Source organism: Microtus pennsylvanicus, chromosome 13 (genome assembly GCF_037038515.1).
Source record: "Microtus pennsylvanicus isolate mMicPen1 chromosome 13, mMicPen1.hap1, whole genome shotgun sequence".
NCBI classification, from domain to species: domain Eukaryota; kingdom Metazoa; phylum Chordata; class Mammalia; order Rodentia; family Cricetidae; genus Microtus; species Microtus pennsylvanicus.
The window spans coordinates 31,292,997-31,307,038 of record NC_134591.1 but is presented as its reverse complement, the minus strand read 5'-3'; the positions used below and the strand labels follow the sequence as shown (position 1 = coordinate 31,307,038).

At 37.6% G+C, this 14,042-nt stretch overlaps 1 protein-coding gene and 1 non-coding gene across 9 annotated transcripts in view; one reads left to right on the top strand and one right to left on the bottom strand.

The window, feature by feature from the left end:
- Caap1 (caspase activity and apoptosis inhibitor 1) overlaps positions 1-14,042 on the top strand; it is a 104,800-nt gene that overhangs the window by 28,398 nt on the left and 62,360 nt on the right. For all 8 annotated transcript variants that reach the window (XR_012907460.1, XR_012907459.1, XM_075945707.1 and 5 more), the window contains one exon: positions 10,843-10,916. Coding sequence is in view for 6 of the 8 variants with exons in the window: in XM_075945707.1 (XP_075801822.1) it covers positions 10,843-10,916 (74 nt within the window). In the remaining 2 variants the exon portion in view is untranslated. The remainder of the gene's footprint in view (positions 1-10,842; positions 10,917-14,042) is intronic.
- LOC142834559 (U6 spliceosomal RNA) lies at positions 5,835-5,942 on the bottom strand. Its single transcript, XR_012907640.1, has one exon. It is a non-coding gene; the product is annotated as a U6 spliceosomal RNA (small nuclear RNA).

Genomic DNA, 14,042 nt, shown 5'->3' with positions numbered 1-14,042 from the left:
CTGGAGTCAGCAGGGTGGATATGTGACATGCGGTGGAGTCAGCAGTGTGGATATGTGACATGCACTGGAGTCAGCAGGGTGGATATGTGACATGCGGTGGAGTCAGCAGTGTGGATATGTGACATGCACTGGAGTCAGCAGGGTGGATATGTGACATGCAGTGGAGTCAGCAGGGTGGATATGTGACATGCAGTGGAGTCAGCAGGGTGGATATGTGACATGCGGTGGAGGCAGCAGGGTGGATATGTGACATGCAGTGGAGTCAGCAGGGTGGATATGTGACATGCGGTGGAGTCAGCAGGGTGGATATGTGACATGCGGTGGAGTCAGCAGGATGGATATGTGACATGCAGTGGAGTCAGCAGGGTGGATATGTGACATGCAGTGGAGTCAGCAGGATGGATATGTGACATGCAGTGGAGTCAGCAGGGTGGATATGTGACATGCGGTAGAGTCAGCAGGGTGGATATGTGACATGCACTGGAGTCAGCAGGGTGGATATGTGACATGCAGTGGAGTCAGCAGGATGGATATGTGACATGCGGTGGAGTCAGCAGGGTGGATATGTGACATGCAGTGGAGTCAGCAGGGTGGATATGTGACATGCAGTGGAGTCAGCAGGGTGGATATGTGACATGCGGTGGAGTCAGCAGGATGGATATGTGACATGCGGTGGAGTCAGCAGGATGGATATGTGACATGCGGTAGAGTCAGCAGGGTGGATATGTGACATGCAGTGGAGTCAGCAGGATGGATATGTGACATGCAGTGGAGTCAGCAGGGTGGATATGTGACATGCGGTGGAGTCAGCAGGATGGATATGTGACATGCGGTAGAGTCAGCAGGGTGGATATGTGACATGCACTGGAGGCAGCAGGGTGGATATGTGACATGCGGTGGAGTCAGCAGGATGGATATGTGACATGCGGTAGAGTCAGCAGGGTGGATATGTGACATGCAGTGGAGTCAGCAGGATGGATATGTGACATGCAGTGGAGTCAGCAGGGTGGATATGTGACATGCGGTGGAGTCAGCAGGATGGATATGTGACATGCGGTAGAGTCAGCAGGGTGGATATGTGACATGCACTGGAGGCAGCAGGGTGGATATGTGACATGCGGTGGAGTCAGCAGGGTGGATATGTGACATGCACTGGAGGCAGCAGGGTGGATATGTGACATGCACTGGAGGCAGCAGGGTGGATATGTGACATGCGGTAGAGTCAGCAGGGTGGATATGTGACATGCAGTGGAGTCAGCAGGGTGGATATGTGACATGCGGTGGAGTCAGCAGGGTGGATATGCCCTTGACTTCATGGCTACTAGGTGCTGCCTATTTCTTTTGGCTCGTGAACTCTCTCTTATCTTCCAAGCATGTGATGTTGCCTTCTTTTCTATCTCTGACTCTTCTGGGGTCCCTCAGGGGGACATCAGGGTAAACGTGAAAGTATTTCTCAATATCTTTAAGCACATTTACAAAGTCCCCCTTTCCATGTAAACTGCATTTATATAGGTTATGGAATTGAACATAGGAATTTATTTACCTAAATAATAACAACAACAAAGGGTGTATATGTGTATATGTTTTTATGTTTTTATGCATATAATTTACAGTATCCAGGACTTTAAAGTCATAAGAACCTTTGTATTTTATCTCCTTACCTTGCTCAGTCCACCCGTCTTTGTCATTTTCTTTAAAGTATTACAATAATGAAGCCTACATAATCCTAGAAACAACGCCTATCTATCTATCTATCTATCTATCTATCTATCTATCTATCTATCTATCTATCTATCTATCTATCTATCTATCTATCTATCTATCTATTATCTATTTTTTAGGCAGGATCTTACTATGTAAGCTTTGGTTGTCCTGGAACTCACTGTGTATACCAAGCTGGCCATGAACTCACAGAGATCCACTGCTTCTGCTTCCCAAGTACTGGGATCAAAGGCTATTCTCAGCCTGCTTTTTAGTTTTAACTTTTGCATTAAAATAGAACCACAAAGAACATCAGTCCTTGAAACTTAAGTTATGTTTTGTGATATAGTAATATATGCACTTGCTAATATGGTAAGATGTAGAAAGTCAGTTCTACCGACTTTCATAATTTGAAGTAAAAGTTAGTATAAAATATTTTAGATATCTGCAGCAACTACATTATTTGAGGATACCTGTGTTTTCTATTGGTGATAGAATCACAAATACTGGTAATATAGAAAGAAATTGTTTAATCAGACAGTGGTGGTACACACCTTTAATCCCAGCACTTGATCTCTGAGTTCAAAACCAGCCTGATCTACAGAGTGAGTTCCAGGACAGCCAGGACTATATAGAGAAACTCTGTCTTGAGAAAAAGAAAAGAAAAAGAAGAAAACCCAAAACTTAATTTCTATGATATTTTAGTGAAAATATAGATGTAATTTTTTCCTATCTGTGGTAGGTAATGAAGTTACCCAAACCCTAATATTACAGTTTATCATTGTTAGTATGCCTGGCAAAAAAAAAAAGAGCAATGCAGATGTGATTTAAATGTCAGGTTGATATTGGACAATTTTCTGGTATTATCAGGCTAGGTCCTAAATGCAGTCCCATATGTATTTATATGGCAGAAAGAACATCTGACACAAAACACTACCTGACAGAAGTAGAAGGAAACAAAGTGTCTCAGGAGAGAGATCCTGCTGTTGATTGTGGAGAGGAGGGAGAAGTGGTGAGCTCCAAGTGAAAGGAATGCACCTCTGCATGCTTGAAAAGATGCTCAGGGAAACAAACAGCTCTTTATACTCATTCAGTGTGTCTGTGTGTCTGCACATACATGTCATGGGATGCGTGTGGAAGTCAAAGAACAGTTTATTCCTTCTACCATGTGGGTACTGGGGATTGAACTCAGATTGTCAGCTTCTCTCCATTACTCCTGCAATCCTGAAGCTTTCGTGCCACTAAAACTAGTGCCACATGAGAGATGCTTAAATGTTACCAGCTTGGCTGCTAGTTTAAGATGCAGCCTTGGCCTTCTCTTTAAAGTGAGAAGACAAGGGCATGGGCATGAGTTTAATATACATGAAGTCTAAAGATCCCACATCAGGGGTGTACTTAGAAATACATCTTTTCCTAACTTTTTACTCTAGTCCTGTAAAGTAGGCTTTTTGATTTTTGCTCATGCACTGCCTTTATTGAAAATTTCCACTTTTAAAATAATAAATATTTTATCTTGAGAGCATATGCTAGTTTTTCTAGTAAGAGAGAATTATTTTATTGCCTTGTGGCCAAATTCTAGGTAAAGCTGGGCATGGTAGTACATGTTGGGAGACTGAAGCAGGAGGATTCAATATAGTGAGTGTGGGCCGCGTAGCAGCAGTGTACTTAAGAGAAAACAAACCAGTTGTGAATGATGGCTGATTTCCTACTTTGATATAGACAGAGCTGTGTAATTTGGGTTATTAGTAGTGGTGTTGCCACTTGGAGGATTGTTTCTGTAAGCTGTAGAGTTCGAATAAAGGTAAAGTGGATGTTCAGGGTTTAAGGTAGCCTCATTTTAAAGACACTCCCACAGTTTACTACCAATCTGACATTTGGCAAACTGTTTAAACTTTCTGGCCTTAATTTTCTCATCTGAAGAATAAAATTCTACCTCATAGAACAGTATGATGACCAAATGGGAAAAGGAGTGAAAGTCCTTAGAATTGCCATATGGTAAAGATAGGAAAAAAATTACTGTATTATTTTGCAGTTTTTATTATGAATCTCTAACAATAACTTAGAAAAATTTTACTTTACATTGATGAATATTGGGAATTTTCTGCATTCTTTTTCTTATGAGGTCTAAATTAAGCTGTGAAATGACTTTTAATTTTTAGTTATTCTTTACTATTTTATAAAAAACAGCTCATTGCTTATGTGTCTTTTTTCCCCTTGTTAAAAAAATAATGTTGTGGCTGAGTGTGGCAGTGCATGCTCTTAATGTCCAGTTTGGCAAACGTTTTATGGGATAAAATGGCCATGAGCCTGTTGGAGGTATGTGTAAAACACTATGTTCTACATGTGGAATGTCCTCCATAGCTCATGTCTAAACACTTGGGCCCCAGCTGGTGACACTGGGTTGGGAAGTTGTAGAACCTTTAGGAGGTGGGGTCAGACTGGGAAGTAGTCTTTGGGGGTTGGGTTTTAGGGTTGCAGTCTGGCCCCGCTTCCTTATTCATATGCACACCCCACTCCAGTTGATACTGTGTAATAAGCAGCTGCTTTATGTTTCTGCTACTGTAGATATGAGTCATTTCTGCTGCCCTGCCTTCCTTGCCGTGATGGACTTTATCTTCTTAAACCATGAACCAGAATAACAGCAATGAGAAAAATAACCAGCATAAAAAGTTCTGTTTCTATATGCTTATATTAATGCATTAGAGAGTTTTCTTCTCACAGCATTCTCTGTGAGTTTGATTCTCACATACATGTAATAAAGAACTGACTATGCTTTTAGGCAGCAAAGAATAATAAAATTTCTATTTTGTTATTTGGACACAATTATGGTTACATGTGCTCTATGAATTGTTTTTTTTTTTATGTTATAACAATTAGTATTCTACCTACCATAGTTTACTCTGAAATAGCAGGTAATGTTTTCAGAAAACCTTAAGTAAAGTATTATGGAATCACTGACAATATCATGATTTATAATGTTAAGATAGAATCTCACACTTTATGGCACCTACAGGTTCTGTTTCTTGTTGCATATTTAGAAACCTTGGTTAGAGTAGGATTGAATGTTGATGTCATTTGTGCAAGGGATACAGTAGAGACAAAACTTGATTTATTTGTTAATTGGAAAGGTCTTTTTAAAGAACGGGTTATTTTGATTCTTTGTATAGTGTTGGAAGGTTTCAGCTGACTGCCAGTTTTAAGGATTTGTGAGTCAGTGGTGACTCTAATAGAGCCGTAAGCACCCCTAATCACTGAGGCATTTCTTTAGCTCCATATACAGTCTTTTGAGACTGGCTTTAGTAGCATAGTATATCTGGGGCTCATACATGTTTCTTCTCATTGCTGAGTAGTTCTCCATCCTGTGAGTATATCAGTTTTTAATCCCCCAGTTGATATAATCTAAGAATAATGGCATTTAGTGGTGTTTATACCTTAGTCTCCAGATCCTGAGAATATATTACTTTATATAACAAAATAAACTTTAGATTTAAGATTAAGAACTTTTTTTAAAATTTATTTATTTATTAAAGATTTCTGTCTCTTCCCCACCACTGCCTCCCATTTCACTCCCCCTCCCCCAATCAAGTCCCCCTCCCTCATCAGCCCAAAGAGCAATCAGGGTTCCCTGCCCTGTGGGAAGTCCAAGGACCACCCACCTCCATCCAGGTCTAGTAAGGTGAGCATCCAAACTGCCTAGGCTCCTACAAAGCCAGTATGTGCAGTAGGATCAAAAACCCATTGCCATTGTTCTTGAGTTCTCAGTAGTCCTCATTGTTCGCTATGTTCAGCGAGTCCGGTTTTATCCCAGGCTTTTTCAGACCCAGGCCAGGTGGCCTTAGTGAGTTCCTGATAGTACATCCCCATTGTCTCAGTGTGTGGGTGCACCCCTCGCGGTCCTGAGTTCCTTGCTCGTGCTCTCTCTCCTTCTGCTGCTGATTTGGACCTTGAGATTGAGAGAGACTACCCCTGGACCCAGCAATACCACTCTTGGGAATATACCCAAGAGAGGCCTTATCATACAACAAAAGTATATGCTCTACTATGTTCATAGCAGCATTTTGTAATAGTCAGAACCTGGATTAAGAACTTTTTGATAGGGGATTTATCCTAGATTATCCATGTGGGGCTGCTAAAATCATCTGAACTTTTTTTTATTTTTTATTTATTTTTCTTGCACAGGGGCCATGCTAATCTTCTGTGTATCATTCCAATTTTAGTATATGTGCTGCTGAAGCTAACACCATCTGAACCTTAAAAGTGGGAGAGAGACAGAGAGAGAGAGAGAGACAGAGAGAGAGAGAGACAGAGAGAGAGAGGGGAGTAAGAAAGGTATGACATCAAAGGCCGAGGCTGGTAACCACCTTCAGGGAAACAGGAATTTTGGTCCTACAGCCACAAGGAACACAGTTCTGTCCAGAACCAAAAGGAACAGAAGATGAATTCATATCTAGCCCCCTAGATCCATTTGTTTATATCTAGTCCAGCAAGATCCATACTGTTCTGCTGATTTTCAGAATATTAATATAGTGAATTTATGCTCTTTTTTTTTTCTCCTTTTCTTTTTTGAGATAGGGTTTCTTTGTATAATAGTCCTGGCTATCCTGGAACTCAACAAATCTGCTTGCCTCTGCCTGTCAAGTGCTGGGATTAAAGGCATTTGCTACCATGCCCCGCAAATTTTATGCTTTTTAAACGATCAAATTTCTCATGATTTTTTATGACAGTGTTAAAAAAACTAATGAAAGCATAAGATTACGTCTCATTTTTAATGATTTTAAACAAAGCCACTACTAACATTTGAGTGCAAGCTTTTGTGTATTTTGTTTAAAGGAAGTAGGATCAGGACTGCTGTGTCAGTTTTGCATCCTTACTTGCTACCACTGAGAGTTCATTTGTTAGTTGCTTTGTGGTTTTAGTGCACATTTCCCTAATAACCGTGGAGTTGGATTCGAGATGCTTTTTCTATTTGCTGTCAAAGTCCCCCTCAACTGAAGGAATTTTAATACTTTATTGTTTTCTATTATAGTTATCTTAGTTGCTTTTATGTTATCATAACAAAAGCAACTTAATGGAGAAAAATTTAACTGTGAGTTCCAGAATGGTTATAGTTCGTCATGGCATGAAACACATGGCAACTGGAGTAGGAGGCTATTGGCTGAAGGAGTGGAAGGAGCTCCCACAGCACTCGGGAGATATGGGCCAACTTCTCACTGTGCCCTTGAGAAACCTGACCCAGGATGGCAGGGTACAGGGGAGCTGTCTCCATCCCTCACCTGGAAGAGCTAGCCCTGCACTCTGGAGAGATGGGTCCACCCCTCACTGTGGGTTTGGGAGACCTGACCTAGGATGGCATGCGTGCAGGGGAGCTGTCGCCACACCTCGTCTGAGGCGGTTGATCCCAGCTGAGGCTTGGACTGACCAACTCAGCCACCACCCAGGCCACATTCAGTGCTTTGAGTTGACCCACTCCAACATCTACCCCAACTGTCACCTGCTTCATCTCTCGAAGGTACTGGTCCTGTGGAACCATAGCTGCAGGATCTCCATGACTGGAACAGCAGGATAGCTGAGGGAGTTTTGGTGAGGGTCCAGTATGTTTAGTGTACCAGAAACCAGAGGCCTTGGACATGACCAACAACTCATTACAATGAACATTTGCAAGGAAATTTCTTTGGACAAAAGGGCATATGTATAATACGTGATACACCACAGCCCCCAGTGCCACTAAGATGAATGAAGAGGTGATGGAGAGGCAGGAGAGAAGGAGGAGTGAAGTGGGATGTTTTTTAAAATTAATACTTTTATTTTTTTTATTTTCTTTTGTGGGGCACTTTAAAAGTGAAGGGTAGATATGGAGGAATTGGGAAATGTGAGAGATTGGGATGCATGATGTGAAATTCCCAAAGACTCAATAAAGTATGTGTTTTTGTTTTTTTAAAGGAGTAGTGTCATATAAAAGAAAGTTGATTTATGTCAGTTTGAGAACCATGAATAGGGCTACAAGTAGAGTCCTCTTATAACAAGGCCATTGATTTTAGATTAAGCTGTGTTAAAGAGAATTCAGGTGAAGGAGGGGATTAGAAAAGTAAAAATGAAATTAAGCTTATTCTTGTTTTAAATAGAATCACAAAGTTCATTATAGAATTCTTAGTCTAAACTGGTGTTGTGTTTTCTCCCTTAGGTTCTCTTCTCCAGTTGTTTGCTCTAATATTCTTAGTTTTAAAGTGCTTAATACATTCAAATATCCTTTAAATATAAATTGCATTTTTTTCTTTTAAGTTTTTCCTAGTTTGGCCAACTAGCATATTTTATCATCGTAAAGTAGACTTAGACCCCTCATGAACCTAGAAAGATGAAATTATATGCATGTTATTATAGTTTTCTTAGATTTTAATATGTCTTTGTGAATCTTATTTTCTTTACTGTTTAGTGAAAATGTTTAAGTTGTGTTAAAGAACTAAGCCTACGTGACAATTGTAAAATCTACATCTTAGAAAAATTATCTAGTATTAGCTTTATTTGTATTTATTTTATTTTGCCTGTTTATTTTTAGACAAATTCTCCTCTGTAATTCAGGCTGGCCTGAACCTTTTCGCAGTCTCCTTGTCCCTGCCTCTTTGAGTACTAGGATTACTGGCATACATCACCATGTTCTGCTTAATACTGACTTTTAAATTTTAAATCATTAAGAGCTACTTCTAATTTTAAAAAATTCTGTCTTTTCATGTTTCTGCCACAGGGTGGTGTACTGTAGCTACTTACGGAAATTCTGCTGTGTGTTTTCAACAGCCTAATCAAACCTAGCTAAAAATAGAATTTTATATATATTCTCATTGGGAATGCAAATAAATTGTTTGTAACAGTAGATAATCTTTAAAGAGTCTTATTTGAGAAATATTTTAGGGACTTTGATCAGTTTTTATTGCATTTTTACTTAAATATTTTATTTGGAAGTAATTTTATACTAAATACATTGTAAAAATCGGACTAGTAAAGGAGAAATCCGTCGAACATTTATGTAGATTACTTTTTATTAACATTTTATCCCCTTACTTGCCTTTTATTTATATATACATATACTTTAAAAAATCCTTAATTTTTGGGTATGCGTGTATGGTGTATGTGTGTTTGCACACATGTGTGAAGGTCAGAGAACAAGTATTTCCTCTCCTTTGTTTACATATCTTCCAAGGATTGAACTCAGGTTCTAGTGCTCGGATGGCAAATCCCTTTACCTGCTGAGCCATCTCTTACTACGTGTGTAAGTTTTGTGTCTGCGTGAACATTTGAGGCTTAAGTCAGATTATGATGTGACACATTATACCTAAATGCTACATTGTGTTTTCAGGAAATTTGACATTCATAAAAAACTTTTATCCTGTCTGCTATCAGTATTTCAATTTCTCTTTTGATTCAGTTCACTTCAGCTTTTATTCCCCCTCTAGTCAGGTTATTTGTAATATTTAATTGTCATGGATACATAGATTCCTTTGACTTGAAATATTTCCGTAGCCTTTTGTCTTTCTTTAAAAAACATTGAAATTCCCTTAAAAAAACTTTTACATCTTTTAGTGATGGGATTCTCAGCTAGACTGCAGAGATTTTTATTGGGTCATCTTTGGAGTATTGTATGTCCTATATACTTTATATACTATATAAAGTATTTATGTCATATATACTTTTTACTAGTGATACCATATTTTGTTGGTGGTTATTTTGGTACATATATATTAATTAACTTAATTGATACTTAAAAACATAAGAATTACAAATTTTAATGGAATGCTTTGTCATATTTTGATACAGATTCATATTTTAGTGATTTTAGATACATGCATGTGTAGAATTATGTGCGATTTGAGGATGTATAAAATGTTTCCTTCAAAGGTTGACCAGTGCTTAGAGTAGATAATATCTGAATTTACTGGCATGCTCAAGGTAGAACATTTTAACTTTATTCCTTACAAAGCTCTGTGCTTTGTTCCTGGATTACCAAGGAGAATTTTTGATGCCCTCCTTGGGACTTGCCAGTCATTATTGTGAAAGAATAAAATCTGAGTAGGGGACATTAGATTGCAAAGAAACATTAAAAATGGAGTCATGGCAACTACAAATCTCATAGAAGTTATTTAGCGGAGCCAAATAGATTTCTTTTAGGTAGATATAGCTATTTCTGCCTCATTCTCCCATGTGGTAGAATTAGAGATGTGCACCACCATGCCTGGTTCCAAAGACACGATTTTATAGTCTCTGTTTGAGTTTGGGTTTGTATTATTTATTTTGTTTAAATACAAAATAAACACCTACTTGCTAAATACATTGATTGTAAAGAATAAACTGGGCAAAGGAATACTTGCAGCTCCGTTTTACTCTTAGGTTACTTGAAAGACTTATGCTACTTGTAACTGGGTAAAATAGTTTTGTGACTAGCAACATTTTCTACATTATTTCTATAATGCTTCTTTCAGGATAGCAATGAAAATTCTCAGAAGGAAATAGCTACCTGATTTGAGAAGATCAATGATTATTTCACTTGAATATTCACAAATAGTGTCTTGACTCTGTTGAAAAGGTGTTTGTAGCATCAGCACTGAGATGCTACAACACTGTTCAACTCTGCTGCAGGATGTACAGAGAAACTTTTTGGATGCTCTTATATTTAATATATTTACTTTGAATTTATATATACATACATATATATGTATATATATAAAACATACCAAGTGTATTTTTCACATACAGTAGACACCAAAGCATTTGAGGTATGAAATTAGAAGACTCTAAAGTGATTTGAATGCTAAAATGCCCATTACATTTAACTGTGAAAACTGGAAAGTTATTGGATACTGCTGTGAGTTTTGATTTCTTCCATCAGCTACCCTACAGAGTTTTGGGAGAAAAAAATTGCATCCATGTTCCCCTAGATTTTCTTCTTGATTTTACAAAGAAGTACATCACATAAATTATTACTTTATAATTGCGTCTTCTGACACATGTGTACACGGTTCTGAGTCCCCTAGTACTAAATTATACCCTGGGGCTTGGAATCCATCCTGTTTCCCTGGTACCTAACATAATTCTAACAACTTGGACATTAAATGATTGAGTACAGTTTTTAAAGTTTTTATTTTTATTGCTTAGGCAAGACACCTGTGTAGATTCTGCTTCATCCCTGAGAGAGAACAAACAACCAGAAGGTTTGGAATCAAAACAAGGTATGGATCAAATACTTAATTTTATATAGTTTTTACCAATAATAAATTTCCAGTCTGAAAATTCACCCCGTTTTACAGAGAGGGAAATGGAGTATCCTATTTGTCCATAATCACGTCTTCTTAGCTACTGGGTGACCTGAGTTTTGTGTGGTTGACTACAGATGCCACCAGAAAGGCTTTACCATCTGGAATGGTTTTTATTTTAGTGATTTCTGTTGTGTATTTTCAGTTGCAAGATGGAGGTAAGTTATCTGGGTATCTTTGGGTTATATGTGGAACAAAGATGATAACTTTATAGGATAACTACCCCTCCTCGCTGTGCCAAGATATTTTTCATCATTTACTTTTTCTTTAGAGAAGAATTTACTTTCTTTACATTGGTTTTGCCATAACCAGCTAGTAGATATAAAGTGGTAATTTTAATTCATCTAAGTCTTATAGATTAATAGGGCTAATAATTTCAATGCTTTAAAAAATTCTCCTCTCAGCTGGGCAGTAGTGTCACACACCTTTAATTCCAGCACTTGGGAAGCAAAGACAGATCTCTGTGAGTTCGAGGCCAGCCTACAAGGTCTACAAGAGCTAGTTCCAGGGCAGGCTCCAAAGCTACAGAAAAACCATGTCTCAAAAAACCAAAACTAAAAATAAAAAAATTCTTCTCATCTTTATTAGAAAAATTTTATTGTTCAAATAAACTATAAATTGTTTTTCCTATTCATTGAAATAATTACTTAAATTTTCTGTAAAACTTGAGCTATAGGAACTCAGTACAGACAAGGAGATTTGTATTTCTTTTAGGTAGAAGTTCTGAAGCTTCACTTTGTTACTGATAATTGTTGAACAATGTGAAAATGTATGTTTTTTTAGTTTGTTATATATATTTAATATATACAGTCTACATTTTAAAAAATGCATTGGTGCTTATTAATATTTCTGATGCTCTTGGGAATTATCCAATGCCTTTTAGGAATTTTCTAGTATTAGGCTCATAAATAGCCAAACAAAATTATATATTTGTACTTTGACTACTGAATATCCCCACAGATAGAAACTGAGATTTGGTTCATCAGCATTTCTTTGTCATAGAGATAAAAGCTATAAACACATTGTTTTCAGTTAGTATAATTATGATCATCTAACCCTCTTTACACTTCACATATAATTAGACCACAGTGCTTTTGTATCTTTTCTTTTTATTTGTGAGACAGTCCTACTTTGTAGCCAGGCTGGCCTTGAACTCATGATCCTCTTGCCTTTGCCTCAGGAGTGCTGTGAATAGGGATATAACCACCACACTCAGCCTGCTATTATCACTTTCCTTTGTTCCTAAAGTTCTTGGTATCGATTGAGCAGAGAGTGTGAGTATGCTATTAGATTATCTAGCAGAAAATAATATCTTATGAAGAATAGAAAAGGCTAGAATAAGATGAGTTGATTCTGCTTCCAGTAGAAAAGAAGCCAGAAACTGCAGTGCACAATTTACACCAAGGCGAATTTTCTAAGGGTAGATGTATTTTGACTCCATATTCAGACTCCCTGAGTTCTTAAGAACCCCATTGCAATATCAATAGTTTGTTTTGCTATGATTTTCCTACAATAAGTAACTACTCATTTGAAAATCAGCTATGGAAAAGCAAAGTAGTCATATTCCAGAAAAGCTATGCATTTTGTATTTAAGAGCCTAGAGACTATGCTGAGTTTCCTATATAAGCATGGGAAGCACACTGTTTGCAAGAGGCAGACATAAGAAAGGTGAGGTCAGAGCATTAAAGGGCTACTGTGCAAAACAGTTGGTGCTAAGATTGTAGCTGACCTGAAGAAGCAGTTGTGTTTTCAGCATTGGTTTTGCTATTGGTTTTGTTTTGTTTTTTCTCATGAATGAGCATGGAGCCCAAGAAAGAATTCACATATGCTAGGCAAGTAGTCTACCATCCAGCCCCACCCTCTTTTAAAAGAAAAACAGAAGTTGTTTTTAAGAAAATGTTCATAAGTAAAATAAAATCCTTTGCCACCTAGTAGGATAAGAATGAATTATCCGAAAATTTTATTTATGCAGAACATCTTTTGGGTAAATTCTAGAAAAACTTGAATGACTAATATTAAATGGTTAATCCATTAAATTGACAATTCATTCCAAGGAGTGATATATATTCTTGACAGGATCTGTTTCTCTGTGTTGCCTTGGCTGTCTTGGAACTTGCTTTGTAGACCAGGCTGGCTTCTAACTCACAGAGATCTCCCTGCCTCTGCTTCCTGAGTGCTGGGATTAAAGGTGTTAGATTTTCAAATGTTATTTATTGTAGGAAAATCACAGCAAAACAGGCTTTTGATATTGTAGTGGAGTTCTTAATCTGGTCTGAACCAGATTGTAAATAACTTCATGGGGTTACCTAAGAAACTGTGGTTTATTAGGAAATAGAAATCCTGCAGGCTCAAAAAGACAGTCCCCCTTTTCTAAATGAAAAGTTTATTTTCTATTTGTAATTTGTGAAACACTGAAAATGTAATGTTATATCAGGAACTTTTCATACATAGTTAGCCATTCTATTCACAATAAGCTTAGTAAAAATAAAACATAACACGTGGTGGTGCATGTTTTTAATCCCAGCACTCGGGAGGCAGAGGCAGGTGGATCTCTGTCAGTTCAAGGCTAGCCTGGTCTACATAGCGAGTTCCGGGACAGCCAAGGCTACACATAGAGACAAACCCTGTCAAGAAAAAAAAACCAAACCAAACCAAAACAAAAGAACATAATACTCTTTGGAAATACATTGTGATTTTAATGGCTTGACCATTTAAATTTAGATCATTCAAATTTAGTTTGTTCTAAAGTTCAATAGACCAAAATATGAAGAAGCACTGAATTTTCTGTTTGTACTTTGAGGATAAATATTATTATGTCCTATTATTTTTATATGGAACAAACATGTAGTTGTATTACTTTTAAGATTTTTTTTTCAGTTTCTAAAAGGCTGAAGTATTATTTGAGTAGTTATCCAGGTAGGACTTGGACATTCACTCACAGTTAAGCTGATATATCTTTGTCAAGTGCTGATAGGAAATCATGTGTTTGAAACTAGCAGTGCTAAGGATGAATGTTGAATTCATAAAATAACCTCAACTGTC